Source organism: Medicago sativa, chromosome 3 (genome assembly GCF_051527215.1).
Source record: "Medicago sativa cultivar Bolivia chromosome 3, Bolivia_mono, whole genome shotgun sequence".
NCBI classification, from domain to species: Eukaryota; Viridiplantae; Streptophyta; class Magnoliopsida; order Fabales; family Fabaceae; genus Medicago; species Medicago sativa.
In genome coordinates this window covers 81,912,870-81,930,419 of record NC_140751.1, presented here as the reverse complement: position 1 = coordinate 81,930,419, position 17,550 = coordinate 81,912,870, and the positions used below count along the sequence as shown (strand labels likewise).

The 17,550-nt window shown below is 30.5% G+C and overlaps 2 protein-coding genes and 2 long non-coding RNA genes across 5 annotated transcripts; 1 reads left to right on the top strand and 3 right to left on the bottom strand.

Annotated features, from left to right (window-relative positions):
* Positions 1-956: 956 nt before the first annotated feature.
* LOC146940899 (small ribosomal subunit biogenesis GTPase RsgA 1, mitochondrial-like) lies at positions 957-2,608 on the bottom strand. The gene is made up of 4 exons (XM_085754663.1): positions 2,335-2,608; positions 2,049-2,245; positions 1,764-1,952; positions 957-1,342 (listed from the first exon to the last, which is right to left on the bottom strand). Exons 3-4 carry the CDS (start codon positions 1,946-1,948, stop codon positions 1,168-1,170), a joined length of 360 nt encoding a protein of 119 aa, XP_085610789.1. The 5' UTR covers positions 1,949-1,952; positions 2,049-2,245; positions 2,335-2,608; the 3' UTR covers positions 957-1,167.
* A 210-nt stretch (positions 2,609-2,818) lies between these two features.
* Positions 2,819-4,765, bottom strand: LOC146940898 (F-box/kelch-repeat protein At1g67480-like). Its single transcript, XM_085754661.1, has 2 exons — positions 3,906-4,765; positions 2,819-3,727 (listed from the first exon to the last, which is right to left on the bottom strand). Exons 1-2 carry the CDS (start codon positions 4,394-4,396, stop codon positions 3,100-3,102), a joined length of 1,119 nt encoding a protein of 372 aa, XP_085610787.1. The 5' UTR covers positions 4,397-4,765; the 3' UTR covers positions 2,819-3,099.
* Positions 4,766-9,908: 5,143 nt separating this feature from the next.
* On the top strand, positions 9,909-14,398 carry LOC146940896 (uncharacterized). The gene is made up of 4 exons (XR_015032181.1): positions 9,909-10,432; positions 11,396-11,496; positions 12,962-13,093; positions 13,840-14,398. It is a non-coding gene; the product is annotated as an uncharacterized LOC146940896 (long non-coding RNA).
* Positions 11,158-14,108, bottom strand: LOC146940897 (uncharacterized). Of its 2 annotated transcripts, none has more exons than XR_015032182.1 (3): positions 13,976-14,108; positions 12,939-13,393; positions 11,158-11,436 (listed from the first exon to the last, which is right to left on the bottom strand). It is a non-coding gene; the product is annotated as an uncharacterized LOC146940897 (long non-coding RNA). The 2 variants fall into 2 exon arrangements; XR_015032183.1 differs by lacking the exon at positions 13,976-14,108 and adding an exon at positions 13,576-13,830.
* Positions 14,399-17,550: the final 3,152 nt, after the last annotated feature.

Sequence of the window (17,550 nt, the reverse complement as noted above, 5' to 3'; positions counted from 1 at the left end):
AATAAACTGCACCAACCGATCAAACCCTAACTGTATTGGTTTGGTTTGGTTCAAATTTTATTTTAAAAGTCAACATAATCAAATCAAACCGCATGTTTTTTATATTCCGGTTTGGATAACTTTTTGCCTCAAAACTGAATCAAATCGCACCACAAACACTTCTCCTAATTTGAAACATGTAAAATCGTCCTTTTGACTCTATAAATTTGGGAGAGGGGACAAAAGTGGTGGATTCTAAAGTAAGGGAAGCAATTTTATATCAGAATAAAATGGAGTGATCAAAGCTCTAATGAAACCTTTTATTTATTTTATATATTATTTTTTTGGTGTTAAGCTTCTAATTTTCATGGAAAATGAGTTATGGTAGTCTGGAGTTCAATCAAGAGTTAAAAAATCTGGATAAGAATTTTTCCATCCAATAATCGAAGTTAGATCTCCTAAACAATTCGTCTTTAGTAGAGTTCATTATGCTTAGCACCAGCTAATAATAATATGTTATTATTGACTACTACCAAATTTTTATTGAAAAAGACACTATTACCAATTATTTATTTAGTAAAAAAAAACTAATATCATTTTTTTGAAGAATACAATGATCAATTAATTTACATTGTTTTTTTAAAACGTTACACAATTGGCTCATTTAGGTTCTATTTTGGTCCATTGAGTTATGCATACTGAGCACTCGGTCTTTCGATTTATAGATATTAAGATATTTCGATCATTCATACGAAGTTTTAAAGTGTCTAAATTTTAAAACTTAAATGATTAAATCATCTAATATTTGTATATTAAATGATCAAAAAGAAAAGAAAATAATTTAACCAAATTGTCTAACATATTTGCAGTTTAAAAAACCGAAATAATACGAAAAAAACATATGGCGCTAACCAAATTGTCTAATACAGTTGGAACTAGCTGATCTAATTTAAAATGATTGTAAGACAAAAGAACTGTAGATGATGCTTGCAATTCATTTATATGCAATCAGCAAGGAACATCATAATCCAGAACGATGTGTTTGTTAATCTCATTTGCACATACTCTGTACAAGATAGAACCAAAGTGACAGAAGACTCGGATCGAACTAATGGGAACTCACTTGACCCAGAGATACAAGCCGAAAGGAAATATTTACAATCAGTATAACGGGGATTAATGAAAAATTTAAGGATTCCTCAAAGCATTTAAAAGGGGATCGTTCTCCTCATCAAGCAAATTGTCGTCATCATCAAGATCATCTAAAATTGATTGGTTAGTCTTTTTCCGAGACTGTCTTCTATGCTTCTTAAGCACCAAACGTGGTTCTGCTTGCTGAGAACCCATATCTCCTGTCTTTAACCTGAAAAGAATAGTGTATTAGTTACCAAATACTTATTATACAACTTTTGCAAAGTTTGACAAGCAATACACAGTAGGCAGTTAACTTGCATCAGAAATTTACTCATATCCAAGTTAGAAATCTTTTGCATTGCTATTTCAGAACTTATTCTGATTGTGTACGTTTGTTTTTCAACTACAGAAGACCGTACAGTCTAAAAATAGCTCACTCTCTTTCATGTTAGTGGCATGTACAAAAGTAAATTCAGATTTCAACTCTGTATAGCATCCTCGTGGTCACAAAAACAGCTTAGAATACTCATTTTATTGACAAATAATATATTTATATAGAAATTCCAAGAACTGAATTCTTCGATCAAAGTATCATACTTTTCAATTAAAACTGAGAATTTCTAATCACAAAGACAAATTGCTCATCATACCTTACATCACTTTCTCTTTTAGTTCCAAATGTCCTCAATTGGAACTCCTCTCTGATTCTAATTTCATCAAGAAGTTGAAAATAGAATGAATATCTTTCCCAATCCTCCTTCACAATGCAGCCAGGTTCACCAAGATGCATGCAATTGATAAATGAACATTTTGCAGACTCATTTCCACCAAGCATTTTCCTGATTTGAATAGGGGAAAAAGAATAAAACAATTATTGAAACCGGAAAAACTGTGAGTAGACCAGATATAGTTCGATATAACTTAAACATACTAACTTCGGGAAAAGTTTGTGCAAGAGATTTTGCTTTGTCACTTTCAATAAACTAGGCTGGTTAAATCCAGGAGTATCAGCAAGATAACCCCCTCCAGATAATGGAAGCAGAGAGACATGACGAGTCGTATGCTTCCCCCTGCCATTTCTAGTTGAAACCTTTGCAACTCGCTGGTCGTCATACCACTTGCTACCTAAAATCTGAGAAACAATGCAGGTACACAGGTGAAACAAATACCAAAGTCATACGCATAGTAAAAGACATGAAAAGTCGAGAGAAAGAAACGCACAGGTTCAAACCAATTCTCCCCATCTGCAGTATCACAAGTACGAGGATTGCCCAAAGACTTGTATTGCTGAACTCAATCAATAATTACATATTTAATTGCTGTTCTTCTCAGCTGACGGACATCATTTTCTTAAATCTATATGTGAGATTGTGGAGGCTCAAATGATCTAATTGTAGACCCTACAAAACTAGATCCAGGCTCTAATATATTCCAGTTGTAAACTCCACCAGAAGCATAATCCTGCAATCCTTTCCCAATCAAGCAAAAATTTCACCTATCCAAGAACAAATATTGTATCATAATTTCACATAACTGAAATATCCAGGAAATATTTTTATAACTTTGATGTTCATGTAGTTGCTTTATTTTAACAACTTACGACGTGCAGTAGCCTCTAGCCCTCTCGATATAGTTAATTAGTTATCACATTATAAAACCAAGAGAACAATAACATAGTTATCACATTATAAAACCAAGAGAAAAATAAACAGAAATTCATCCACCATAAATTGAAATAGAGATTCTACAAAGTCGATATTACAAAACAACAAAGGGTATTGACCCCCTTTATGCCATAAAGACATAAACAGCATGCATCATGCATGATAACAACAAGATTACAATTATAAACTAAAAATACAACAACAACCAAAACTCGAAGCAAAAGCACCAGATTAAAATCTGATCACATAATGAAAGCCACTCAAGCTCGGTACCATTTTAAACTTCAGTTAAAATGCAGAAAACTCCATAACTATAGAAGTTTCATGCCTTCATTGTTACACTGCACAAGCATAAACCAGATGGCCTTATGTCTGAAGTTTGCCACTCTGACCCCGAAGCCGCGTTTGGATCATATAACAATGTTTGATTAGTAGGTTCTTTCTCAACCGGAAATAGCAACAGCTTTCCGTCCAGTATCCCGAATCGAAAACCAACACTTGAGCTCCCTGTCAATGGGACGGGTACCATTGTCCATGAGTTGTTTTCAGGACTGAATATTGCTAGCTTCCGCTGATTTTTCCACTCAATACAAAACAACTTCTTTTCCAATACTGCATGAGCTGTGACCATAACACAGCCATTCTTAATCTCGCACCAGCTGTGCTTCTCAGGGTTATATATATCAACAAACTTGGAGTTTCCAATAGTGAAGCTTGACCTTCCACCCATGACATAGAGCTTATCTTCAAATCCACAAGCAAAGCAACCCCACCTTGGGCGACGAAGGCTCTCTATCAGTGTCCACTTGTCAGTATCTGGATCGTACATCTCAACACTGGAGAGATTGTCGCCATTCACCCCATAGCCTCCAGCAATATAAACCAAGCCGTTCACTTCGGCACAAGCGAAGTCATAACGAGCCACATTCATGTTTGATAATCTGCTCCAACTACAATTGCAATTGAGAATAGAACAAGTCAAAAACTTAGAACATTATGTTTCAAAAATTATGAAATGGATGATAGGTCTACCATCAATTAAATTACGACGGAGAACTTACTTATCATATACATAATAAACTCTTAAAGATTTCTAGATAGAATGCACATTTGAGAAGTTAATTATACCTGTTAAGGTAAGAATCATATTGGTAAACCTCATCTGAGGCAACGGCGGTTCCTTCAATAGCTGAATAGCCAGCCATGATAAGAAGCTTTCCGTTAAGAACCACAACCCCGAACGAAGCCTTTGCTGGACCAGGCATTGGTGGAAGGGATCGACATTTGCGACCAAGACTATCCATGACCTCCCAATGGCTTTCCCTCCCTTCACTGTCCAACGTTAAGCAATAGAGCCATTCCTCAAGCAACCCTGCCAATTTTCGCACCATCACAAATTCTTTGCTCCGAATAAACAACCTCCATTTCTTGCTGACACCACCCATGGCCGGGAAGTTGGAACGGGGAACAAGTGCAAGGCAATACTTTGCAACATCATCAGGAAGCCCAGGTAGAATAGGGCTATCATCTTTATCCAGAGCCTCAACGGTTAAACAATGATTGCTTTTGCTTCGCGTATGAGTTGATTTATCTTGATTGACCAAATTGGTGAAACACATATTTGAATTTATAAATCTCTTCTTTCCAACAACAAAATCAGGCACTTACGAAATCAGCAATGTAGCACGAGAATATAGAGAATTTTGTTGTTACCAATTAACCAAATAATGCACAAAATGTTTTACTGAGAATCTAAAGAAATTCGTAAAATCCTTCACCGATTGGGATTCTACAAGACCAAGGCATAAAAGATGTGGCAGAACGAATCACTTGAGCAGTATAAGCGGATGATTTTTTATGCTTTGTCCAGTCTGATTCAGATTCCATAACAGGGGTTTTTCTCTTACAGTGATTCTTTTCGGTGGTTTTCTGCCGATTATTTCTTGAGCTGCCAAAGATGTATCCTCCCTCACACATTACCCGGATATCTACAAATTGTGACAACGAGTGTTATATTTAAAGATAAAAATACAAATTAACCAATATTCATCTCATCATAAACACAAGATAATATACCAATATAGGCCATAGAACTTGCCAAGACTCAGCCACCCTTGACTTCCATTTTCTTCAACTTTATACCAACTGAAATGAATTCATCAAACAGAATAAAAATAAGTCAAAACAAGAATCAGAAATACATAACTGCATATATACATATTCCATGGAAAGAAGAAAAAAAACAAGATTCATTCCAGAGGGTTGAAAATTAAATCATCTTTCACTAGATGTGTTTGCACACATATAACCAGGAAGAAAAAAAAAGGATCCGCAAGATCCAATATTAAATTGATGATATAATTTAGATGTGTTTGCTTGCACACATATAACCAGATTTTTTTTTTACCAAACAGATCGGAAAACCAAAAAATCTCCAACCTGTTTGGATCCAATAAACTTTTTCCGGTGTGGAATTCAATTGATCTATGGAATGAAACTTAAACACAATTCACAGAGATCCCTGTGGCTCAAATAAGCGGTGGCTCGAATAAAACAAGAGCCACCGATCCAGAATCAAAGTTTCCAGAAAACAGGAATCACATTATTAAACTCCATTGATCAAGACAAAATCGAAGTCTAGTTTCATTTAATATATATTTAATACGCAACAAGACAAATAGCACACCGATTCAAAGTTGAAAACTTTCAGGAAATTAGCAATAATTCTAAACCAATAAAAAGTTTGATTATTGTGTAAACCAGATTTAAATTAAAAACGACATAGGTAGATCTGTAATAGAGATACAAACAAACAGAGCAATAAACAATAATCTTAGATAATATCAATTAGAAAGAAAAAAAAAACTATAGATAACTGATAAGTATACAAAATGAAATGAAAAAAGTATATAGAATACAAGGAACTTACAGGAAAAAAAATGATTTTGCAGATTGAGAAGTAGAATAATGAAGGTTTGTGAAGATGGGTAAATAGAGGGGATGGAAAATGGATAGGGATAGGAGAATGTGTGTTGTAAGAGGCAGAGGGTATTTATAGGATTAGGACCAAAGTTGTTTGTAGGAGATAACGCTCGCTCAAATTATGTTGGAACGGGAAAAATGATAATCAGGCAAACATCATTGTCCTAACTAGTAACATACCCGTGCATCCGCACGGGTACTGGTTGGTCGTGGATGATTTTTTGTAGTTAGAACTTGACAATATGCATTTTTTAACATTTTAAATTTAGACCATTTAAAGGTTAATTATTATTAACTTTGAAAAGTATAGAAAATAGATTAAAAAAAAGTTGTATTAAAAAACCAATTGTTTAAAAAATGAAAAAAAAATGTATATAAAAGTTTAAACAATAATGTTATATTCTTTCAAAAAAAAAAAAACAATAATGTTATATGTCCCTGTGAGTTTAGCTCAGTTGGTAAGGTCCGGGGTTCGAATCCCGAACACCACCAAAAAAACAATAATGATATCAACTTATATAATTTTTCTCCAAAAAACAATATCGACTTATTAGATTTTGGAATATGTTTTCCAAATTTAAAATAAGGAAGATAAGGAAATTTGTATAATAATTAATTATAAATTTTAAGAAGTGGCAACTTGTAATGTTTATAACAATTATTTCTTTTGTAAAAAAAAAACAATTATTTCCAAATTTTTATCATCGGAGACTTAACTCGTGTATAATAATTATTTTAAATTTTTTATCAATGTTAACATGTCACGTGTATAATAATCCGAGGTTCGAATCCCGGACAACACCAAAAAAAATAATGATATCAACTTATATAATTTTTCTCCAAAAAACAATATCGACTTATTAGATTTTGGAATATGTTTCCAAAATTTAAAATAAGGGAGATAACGAAATTTGTATAATAATTAATTATAAATTTTAAGAAGTGGCAACTTGTAATGTTTATAACAATTATTTCTTTTGTTAAAAAAAAAACAATTATTTCCAAATTTTTATCACCGGAGACTTAGCTCGTGTATAATAAATATTTTAAATTTTTTATCAATGTCAACATGTCCCGTGTATAATAATCCGGAGTTCGAATCCCGGACACCACCAAAAAAACAATAATGACATCAACTTATATAATTTTTCTCCAAAAAACAATATCGACTTATTAGATTTTGGAATATGTTTGCCAAATTTAAAATAAGGGAGATAAGGAAATTTGTATAATAATTAATTATAAATTTTAAGAAGTGGCAACTTGTAATGTTTATAACAATTATTTCTTTTGTCAAAGAAAAACAATTATTTCCAAATTTTTATCACCGGAGACTTAGCTTGTGTATAATAATTATTTTAAATTTTTTATCAATGTCAACATGTCCCGCGTATAATAATCCGGGGTTCGAATCCCGGACACCACCAAAAAAACAATAATGATATCAACTTATATAATTTTTCTCCATAAAACAATATCGACTTATTAGATTTTGGAATATGTTTGCCAAATTTAAAATAAGGGAGATAAGGAAATTTGTATAATAATAAATTATAAATTTTAAGAAGTGGCAACTTGTAATGTTTATAACAATTATTTCTTTTGTCAAAAAAAAAAACAATTATTTCCAAATTTTTATCACCGGAGACTTAGCTCGTGTATAATAATTATTTTAAATTTTTTATCAATGTCAACATGTCCCGTGTATAATAATCCGGGGTTTGAATCCCGGACGCCACCGAAAAAACAATAATGATATCAACTTATATAATTTTTCTCCAAAAAAACAGTATCGAGTTATTAGATTTTGGAATATGTTTGCCAAATTTAAAATAAGGGAGATAAGGAAATTTGTATAATAATTAATTATAAATTTTAAGAAGTGGCAACTTGTAATGTTTATAACAATTATTTCCAAATTTTTATCACCGAAGACTTAGCTCGTGTATAATAATTATTTTAAATTTTTTTATCAATGTCAACATGTCCAGTGTATAATAATCCGGGGTTTGAATCCCGGACACCACAAAAAAAACAATAATGATATCAACTTATATAATTTTTCTCCAAAAAAACAATATCGACTTATTAGATTTTGGAATATGTTTGCCAAATTTAAAATAAGGGAGATAAGGAAATTTGTATAATAATTAATTATAAATTTTAAGAAGTGGCAACTTGTAGTGTTTATAACAATTATTTCTTTTGTCAAAAAAAAAAACAATTATTTCCAAATTTTTATCACCGGAGACTTACCTCGTGTATAATAATTATTTTAAATTTTTTATCATGTCAACATGTCCCGTGTATAATAAGCCGGGGTTCGAATCCCGGACACCACCAAAAAAACAATAATGATATCAACTTATATAATTTTTCTCCAAAAAACAATATCGACTTATTAGATTTTGGAATATGTTTGCCAAATTTAAAATAAGGGAGATAATGAAATTTGTATAATAATTAATTATAAATTTGAAGAAGTGGCAACTTGTAATATGTTTATAACAATTATTTCCAAATTTTTATCACCGGAGACTTAGCTCGTGTGGTTTTTTTTTTGAGGGATTATACACACGTGTGGATTTTTTTTTTTGACAAATTTTTGAATAAGTGGGGTGTCCGGGGTTCACATGTAGATCAAGATTAGTTTGATCAATGACAGCTTATCTTTTTTTTTTCTTTCTGAAAAATGTTTTTGGATCTATGTTTCTTCTTCATCATCTTCTTAGTTTAAAGAACAATAATGTTATTTTTTTGTACAATTTGTTAAATATATTATCAATATATCTAAAGAAGTAGGTTGAGACCTTAATATGTGTCTTTCTAAGTGTCTTTCTAGTGTTTCATTGAGACCTTAATCTTTGTCTAGCCCATACCCGAAGATTATCGATTCCGTGAGAAAATTTGAGTTTCTTATGTTGCTAATAGTTTATTACCGTTCATTACAGATACTATGGTTGACTCTGAGCTTTATTTCAACAAAATTCTGATCGACCCTCTCATTTTGTATCTCATCTTGCTTGGACATTATGGTTTAAAATCACCATTCTTTTTTGGTGGTAATGACATGAATTTAAGTTCGGTTAATGCTATTGTAAGTTCTCCTCTTTTCTTTTCTCTCTTTTGTACCTACCATGTGTTTTTTGGTCTGAAGTTTGATTGAAATCTAAAACAAAGTTCCTTCGACACATTTTACCACAAAAATATAATTATCACCACTCAATTTTTTGGTCAGAAATCACAACTCAGATTATACCAAAAAAATTAATTTTGACCACTTTATTTTTTTGTCATAAATTAAAACTCTTTTAATCATTTAATATATGGAAAATGATAAAAAGAAAGTTTGGTCATCGCACATCAGAGTTCTCAACTACTCTCACAGGATGTATGTCATAACATTTAACCACACATCAATAGCAAATCAACTATTAATTTATTATTTATTCGCTACTAATTCAACACTGATTTGATTTCTCGTGTACCATATACCTAGTTTGTCGGTTTCTTCGAAATAAATAAGTTGATCTCTTAAGACCTTTTATTGTAAATTCAGTGGCTTTTATCATGGTATGAGTAATTTCATGGACGAAAATTCAAATGACATATAAAATTTTTAATAATATTTCAAAATACCTTCGACTTTTGTCAAAAGTTTATCAATTAAGTAACTCGTTGTGTGACAAAAACACAAAGATAAAGATTTAATTGAGAAAATTTTGATAAAGATTATTTTTGAAATATTAATAAAATCCTGAGAATGACTTACAAAGACATAAATTAAATTGGTAATTTATTCATTATTTAGAGGTCAATGAGTTAGATCCAAATATGATTTTTGATATAACACTATGACGTCATTTAATCCATGCAGGCGACCCCACTTAGTGGAATAAGGTTTAGTTTCATTATTTAATTGTCCCATTAAAAAATATAAATTTGTTTTAATGCTAGTTTTTAAATTTTGTTCCACACCACACGTGCCTACCACTACACTTCAAATCTCTACACATAAACAATCACTCTCTATTCACTTTCTCAAATCCTCACACGTCTCTCTCTAGTTTTTAATTTTTTTATTTAATTTTATTTAATAATTTTTTTATTTTTAACATATCAGATCTTTTTCTTCTCCATTTCATTTCAATCGTCCCTCCCACTCTCTCTCTCTCTCTCTCTCTCTCTCTCTCTCTCTCCCCTGAAACCATCCGTATCTTTTTCTCCTCCACCATGAACCACCGTCAACGCAACTTCTGACCAGATCTACATCTTTCCGGCGACCTTTACTAATTTTTTTTTACATATTATTCATCACCTCATTCTCCTCTATCTTTCTATCAAATTAGATTTTCAAAAGGAGATAGCTTGAGAATTTCTCATTTTTAAAAATGAGGTTTCCGGACAACATTTGGATGCACCACCACCACAACTATACTAATCTCTCCATTCTTTATAAAACACCCTTTTTTATTTCACCGATTTTGCTGCCACCGTGAGCCTCCAATGTAAAAATCAAACTGATACTTTACTTACTCTTAACATCCACAACAAAATCCACAAAAATTAAGGACGGAGCAACTGGTTTTGGAGACAACAGCAATAGCTTCATCAAACATGCAACAAATTCAGAAGATGAAATTTGATGCGATTTTCTTGTATTTTCAAGAGATGTAAGAATATTATTTTGTAGATTTATGAATCTGTTTTAGGATTTTTTTTTTTTTTAGATCTATTACTACTGGTATTCTTTTGTTAATACTTTTACCGAATCTTTGATAAAGAACCTTTTTTATTGCAAATTCCTTGAAGAATATTTTTGTAGGTTTTTTTTGTTCATGCAAAAATCATATAAGGTTATGTTTACCACAAAAATTTATCATTTTTACCGCAGTGTTGATCTTTTTTTTTTCGAATAAAAAATGAAAACTATTGTGTAAGAACTAAGTAGGTTTGTTTACATGATAGAAAAAACAATTTTTTTTTAATTTCATGTGTAAACTGTATTTAATATTTTTTTCTATCATTTAATTTATTTATGTGGATAGTAAAAACAAATTTTAACTTATTAATGAAAAAATAAATGATTCATTTTAAATTTTGTTATTTATTATTATGTTTATATATTTTTTTCTTTCAAATGAGTATGTATGTATACCCAGATTTCATTTGGTATTTTTTTTTCAAATAAAAAATAATAATTTTAACAAATATTTTACAGAAAATAATAATTATAATTTTTACTTCATTTTGTTTCTATGTTTAAAATCACCATTGTTTGTACTGGTGATGACATAGATTTATATCTCTGATAATGTTATTGTGACATTGAATTGAAATTGCATACAAATCAACTATTTATTTCTATTTTTTTACCAAACCAAATTCATATCCTTCATCAATGACAAATCAACTATTTATTTATCAACTCATTCCATTCCATGTTTCTATCAATTTAAATTCTCAAAAAAAAAAAAAAGTTAACTTGTAAATTTTGTTTTCAAGTCATTGTGGTCTATTTGTATGCACCACAACTGAAGTCATGTATATCGTTTTTTCATAACAATTATAATCACATAAAAAACATATCATATCGAAACTCTCATAATTAAACTCTTTCCTCGTCATTTACTTAGGCATGCCTTTCTTCGAGGGACAACAACACCATTTGAGTTTCCTGCAAAAAGACAATCTTCATTTGAAGGTGAGATATGGAAATAATAATATCAACAAAAAGGTACCGTAACCGTTTTCCTCATCATTTATTTATGCTTGTAGTTTGTTCATTTATTGATCTAGATTTATTTTTATAGAAGAAAGTTCACTTGTAATTTTGAGTTATTGGAGTTTTTTTCTTGCATCTATTTTGTTTCTATATTATGTTCAATTTAGTTACTATATTCTTTACAAATATTGTTGTAGAATTTTGAAAATGAAGTAGTCAGAAAAATAGAATGGTAGTTTGTTAAAGATGATAGGAACAACATTAAAAGAAGAATGATCAATGCATATGTATAGATAAAGAATTGGTGTTATTGTCTTTTACTTACCCTTGTCCTTGTTGGTTCATCATCACATATATACTACATCTATTTAAGAACAAAAAGTATTGAAAAAGTCATATAAAAGATGATCCTTTATGTAGTATATGTGTGGTGATGAACCTAAGCAAAAAAAACATACTCCCTCCGTCCCGGTTTAATTGACCTACTTTGATTTTTCACACAGATTAAGAAAAGTGTATAAATAAAGGGGAAAGTGGAATATATTGTATTGAGAATGATAAAAGTAGTACTCTCTCCGTTTCAAAATGAGTGTCGCTTTAGCAAAAAAAATTTGTTTCAAAATGAGTGTCGCTTTACATTTCCAATACAACTTTAATTTTTTTTTTCCAACTTTACCCTCTCCAACTTTTCTCTCACACAATTTTCAATGCAACTTTAATTTTGTCTTTTTCTTATAAGTAAGGGCAGTTTAGTAAAAGCGTTATATCCAATGATTATTTCATTCTATTTCTTAATCTGTGTGCCAAAGCCTAAAGCGACACTCATTTTGAAACGGAGGGAGTATTATTTAGTGTTATATTGTATTGGGAATGATGAAAGTTGTATTGAAAATTGAAATGGGTCAGTTATTTTGGGACACTTTTTTTTAGAAAATAGGTCAGTTATTCCGGGACGGAGGGAGTAGTTTGTTAAATATGACATGAACAACATATGTGTGGATAAAGAATTGGTGTTATTGTCTTTTACTTACCCTTGTCCTTGTTGGTTCATCATCACATATATACTACATCTATTTAAGAACAAAAAGTATTGAAAAAGTCATATAAAAGATGATCCTTTATGTAGTATATGTGTGGTGATGAACCTAAGCAAAAAAAACATAGTTTGTTAAATATGACATGAACAACATATGTGTGGATAAATAATTGGTGTTATTGTCTTTTACTTACCCTTGTCCTTGTTGGTTCATCATCACATATATACTACATCTATTGAAGAACAAAAAGTATTGAAAAAGTCACATAAAAGATGATCCTTTATGTAGTATATGTGTGGTGATGAACCTAAGAAAAAAAAAGCATGGTGGTTTGTTAAAGAATCAATATAAACAAAATAAAAAAATAATGAAGAATGCACGTCTAGATAAAAAAAGATGTTATTGTCTTTAACTTACCTTTGTCTTTGTTGGTTGTGCAGAGATGAAAAACTTTCAACTTTCCTGCAAAAAAAAGATATCAGTTGGTGATTGGAATTTAAGATTACAAAGAGGGGAGGAAAATGAAGAACAGAATGATTGAAGTAAAGTGACGTGTCAGACATTCATTAAAGGTCAGTAGTGTAAGATTTTTCTTCTTGAAAATGTTTTTGGATCTATGTTTTTTCATAATCTTCTTAATTTAAAGAACAGTACTATGTCATTTTTATTCCTTTAATATATAGGGAATGATAAAAATAAAAATTTCGTCATCACAACTAAACTCTTTTCTTATATATTTATTTTTTCATAACAGGTATAATAACACACAAAAAAAACATATAACAATCAAACTTATCATAATCAAACTCTTTCAAATCCCTCCCCTTTATGTGCGTGGTTTGCTGAAGAGTCAAGAACTCTATTCAACTTTCCTGCAAAAACATTTCTAGATCAAAATATTGTAGTTGAAGATAAACACAAATAACGAAGATCAGAAGAACAAAGAATAGGTATATGTATTTTTTGAAATAGTGGTACATGTTCGATTATGAAAGAGTACTTAATGGTGTCTTCTTTCTTTGTTTGAAGATGCTGAAGAGAATCACTTTTTTACCTCTGGTGTCCTCTTTCCATATAATCACATCTTAGAAGATCTTGTATTCATCTTCATTTTTTCATTGTTCTTGCTCTTTGATAGTAATATCCATCGACTTTATTTCTTCTCTTTTGTTTTTGTCAAAGACAGAAAAAAGAAAAGTAATTTTTTTTCAAGAACATACGTATTTTGAAAAAGATTTAAAATAATACAAATCTCTATATTTTTGAATATGAATATTGTTAGGTATATTTTGAAAATAATTTTGTTATGTTCATGCAGATGAAAAATAGAAGGTTAACTCTTGTTTTAAGATGATGATAAAAAGGACATAAGGAATAAAGAAGACAAGCTTGCAAAGAGAAAGACTTAAAGAAGGATGAATACAATTTTGCAAAGAAAAGAAAGAGTTTGTTACCTTACCGGTGTTCTTCCTTTATCGGTGTGGTGTTCTTCATCAATAAAAAAAAGTAAACATTCCTGCAAAAAAATAAGAAAAGAAATGAAGATTAGAAAAGTGGAGAAGATAATGAAATATAGGTAAGAAAAAGAGTAGAGAAAGAAGAAGAAAATTGTGACAGAGTATAGCATCTTATATAATAAAGTATTGAAATTTGAAATTTAAATTTGAAAATTTGGCTCCCAAAATTTGAAATTGGTATTAGTGATGTATTGAGAAGAGTGTAGTAGTTGTATGATGATGTAAAGTTTGACTTTGTACTTTGTCACATGCAAAAGTTAACTTTTTAGTTGCAATAGGATGAGCACGTCCTTTTTTTAGTTGGTTTGCAAGTGATTTTCTTCTATGAAGAGCAATGTAACTAAACTAAATTGAAAGTCATCATTTAGTTGCAAAAAGCAAATTTAGGACAACATTTACCCTCAAATTGGACACGTGTCAATCATTAATTAAAGGTTAAAACTGAGTTTTCACCAGCATAGGGGATTCTTATATTAAGAGAGGATTTGTCCACAAAATAAAAATTATTGTCTCTATGCAGGTTTTTTTTTTTGTGTGGTCGAAGAGTTTGTTTGTTAAGGCATAGAAGTTAACTTATAGCTTATAACGACTAAGCTCGTATGACAAAAAAATCTGTTTGAATTAATCTTTTTATCACAAGCTTATAATTTATTTTACGAGTAGTTGATTTTTCAGACTCTATCGGCGTTTGAGCTTATGCTTTTTGTTCCACTTTTACCCCAATCATTAGAACTATATATTTGTGTGTAAAAATCAATTTTAAAATCAAAAACTATAAATCTACTTTAAATATAATCAATTTTGGAGGCAAAATCATTTTTATTTGAAGACAATCAAACATGTCAAAATCAAAATTACATCTCAAGAATCGATTTTGGCTCCTCTAAGAGATTGTTTGGTGTGGCGGTGGAATAAGAAATCTATCGCTCCAATGCCCATTTGACGTGATTTTAAGGAAGCTCTAATTAGTAGAATCAGTGAAACGTGCGTTGAAGTTGCATTCCACTGCAAACACAAACATACCATAAATGTGAAACCAAACATAAACAAAGTGAATAAGCGGGAAATCCAAAATTCAAACTCCAACCCTTGTGTATTGCAATGTCTCTACCAACTGAGTTATGCCTAAAATGACTTTGTCCTCCCAGGATTAAGGAAATTGTTTATTGAACGTACTTAGTCCCTATAAAATTTTAATGTAGTTTTAATCCTTCATAATATTGTAATTTGTACGAATAATCCCTGTTTTTAAAATCTTTTACAAAAAATGGATATTTTTGGTACTTTTGGTCCTCTGTCCACATAAAATACAAATAAAGACTAAAAATGAATAAAAAAACTTAGGGACAATATTTCAAAGCTTATAATTTTCTAGGGACTAAAAATATATTCAACCCTAATGCCTATGTTTAATATTTGGTTCTCATATTTTAGTTCATTTTCCCGAACTAATATTCCGCTTCAAAATCACACATTTTCGAACTCTCGCACATTTGTACACTTTAACCCTAATTTCTATATTTAATATCTAGTTCTCCCATTTTATTTCATTTCCCGGAGTAATATTCCATTTCAAAATCACACATTTTTGGACTCTCTCACATATTTGTACTCGGGTTTTGTGAAATCTAAATAGACAACAAACTACCTTTAAAAATTGTGGGTTAAATATGTTTTTGATCCCTATAAAATTGGGATCTTTTAAATTTTGTTCTTACTTAATTTTAATAGCTTTTTTAGTCCCTATAAAAACATTCTACATTTAGTTTTAGTCCCTTCTTAACAATCCAAATTTGTTTAATTATGCTTAAATTCTTTAATTTTCAAACAATTTTTTGTAGACCTGTTAATAACATTACTAAAAGTCCCTCTGCAAAATATTAACTCAAAATTTGATTTCTACGTCCATATTTTTGTTACTCTTTTAGTCCCTATAAAAACATTATGCATTTAGTTTTAGTCCCTTCTTAACAATCCAAATTTGTTTAATTATGCTTAAATTCTTTAATTTTTAAACAATTTTTTGTAGACCTGTTAAGAACATTACTAAAAGTCCCTCTGCAAAATATTAACTCAAAATTTGATTTCTACGTCCATAATTTTGTTACTCTTTCTTTGAACTTTTGTCGTTTAAAAAAATTCATATTTAATTCTTCTCATGTTAAAAAATTATATTTTTTAGTAAATGAACATTTTATAATGTTCTAAACATGTCTCCAAAAAAATCATTCAAAAATTTAAGAATTCAAGGATAATTAAACAAATTTAGTTTTTACAAGGACTAAAATTACAAGTAAAGGACCAAACTTAAAATCTCCCAATTTTATAAGGACCAAAAACATATTTAACCCAAAATTACAATGTAGTAATTGGTAAAATATTTAAAGTTTAAACTAGTGCACATGTTTAATTGGTAAAATATTTAATTTGGATAAATAAATGGCAAACCAAATTTGGTTCACACATACAGGTCAGTCCCACAAGTCTTGTGATATGTGTTTTATCTTGGTTTTCGGGTGTCAAACATTGATTACGTTTGAACCTTTTAAACCGGTGATATCTTATTTTTTCTTGGGAAGGGAAAAAAGTAAGCAAAACCCTTGAGAATCGAGGTCCGGGAGTTGTTTTCGCTACGGGAAGGTGTTAGGCACCCATAACGACTATAGTATCCTATAGGAACCGTCTTTAATTTCTACGCGCGCGCTTTATTTTTAAATGCTATTTTGAAATGATATTTACACCTAAAGTTTGCTAAGTGAAGAATTGGAGGGAGAAGAATGTTTTTGGATTTTTATTTTAGTTGAATTGAAGGAATTTTGTTCCTTGCCTACGTACCCGATTAAGGGATCAAATCCACCGTAGTTCTTTTCCAAAAATGTTTTTGTTTTTGTTGGTTGATTTTAAGTTTGAAAATGGATTTTGGAAGAATAGAAAGAGGCCTCAAGGGCATGAGATTAGGAAAATTGTGAGGTTGAATTAGTGAATTGCAAAAGAGGTCAAAGTATGATTATTTTCATTGGATTTTTGATTAAGAAAACAAAAGGAAAATTCAATGGGATATTGGATCCCAAGGTTTATTTGGAAAAGATTTGAGTGAAGTTGTTCACATTTGTTTGGAAAATTGGGTTTTTTCTAAGTATAAGTCCTAGGCATTCATCTAAACATGCAATCCTAAACATACATCTAAACATGCATATTCTAGCTATAGTGGTGTGTGTGCATGTGTCGGTGCTTGTGTCGGTGTACATCATTAGAGTCCATTGTCCTTTACATCATACCCTAGATACATTCTATGGCCTCTTTGCCAAGAAATTAAAAGCATGAAAGTAAAATATTACAAGAATTCCTAAGTTTTACATTCTAATTTTTTTGGTGAAACTTAAAGTGCAAGAAATTAAAGTGGAGAAAGGGATGAGATATGGAATGCTCATGGTGTATGCGACAAATGAACAAATAGTTAGTAATAATAGGCATGTGATAGTAGAAAAGATTGACAAAGAAATAAGGCATGA

Excerpts from the sequence above, each read along its gene's own strand:
- LOC146940899 (XM_085754663.1), bottom strand. The coding sequence starts at position 1,948 with ATGCTTGGTGGAAATGAGTCTGCAAAATGTTCATTTATCAATTGCATG. Across the intron at positions 1,343-1,763 it reads AAAAGAGAAAGTGATGTAAG|GTTAAAGACAGGAGATATGG; the intron begins GTATGATGAGCA and ends TATTCTTTTCAG.
- LOC146940898 (XM_085754661.1), bottom strand. The coding sequence starts at position 4,396 with ATGTGTTTCACCAATTTGGTCAATCAAGATAAATCAACTCATACGCGA. Across the intron at positions 3,728-3,905 it reads TATGATTCTTACCTTAACAG|TTGGAGCAGATTATCAAACA; the intron begins GTATAATTAACT and ends TTGCAATTGTAG.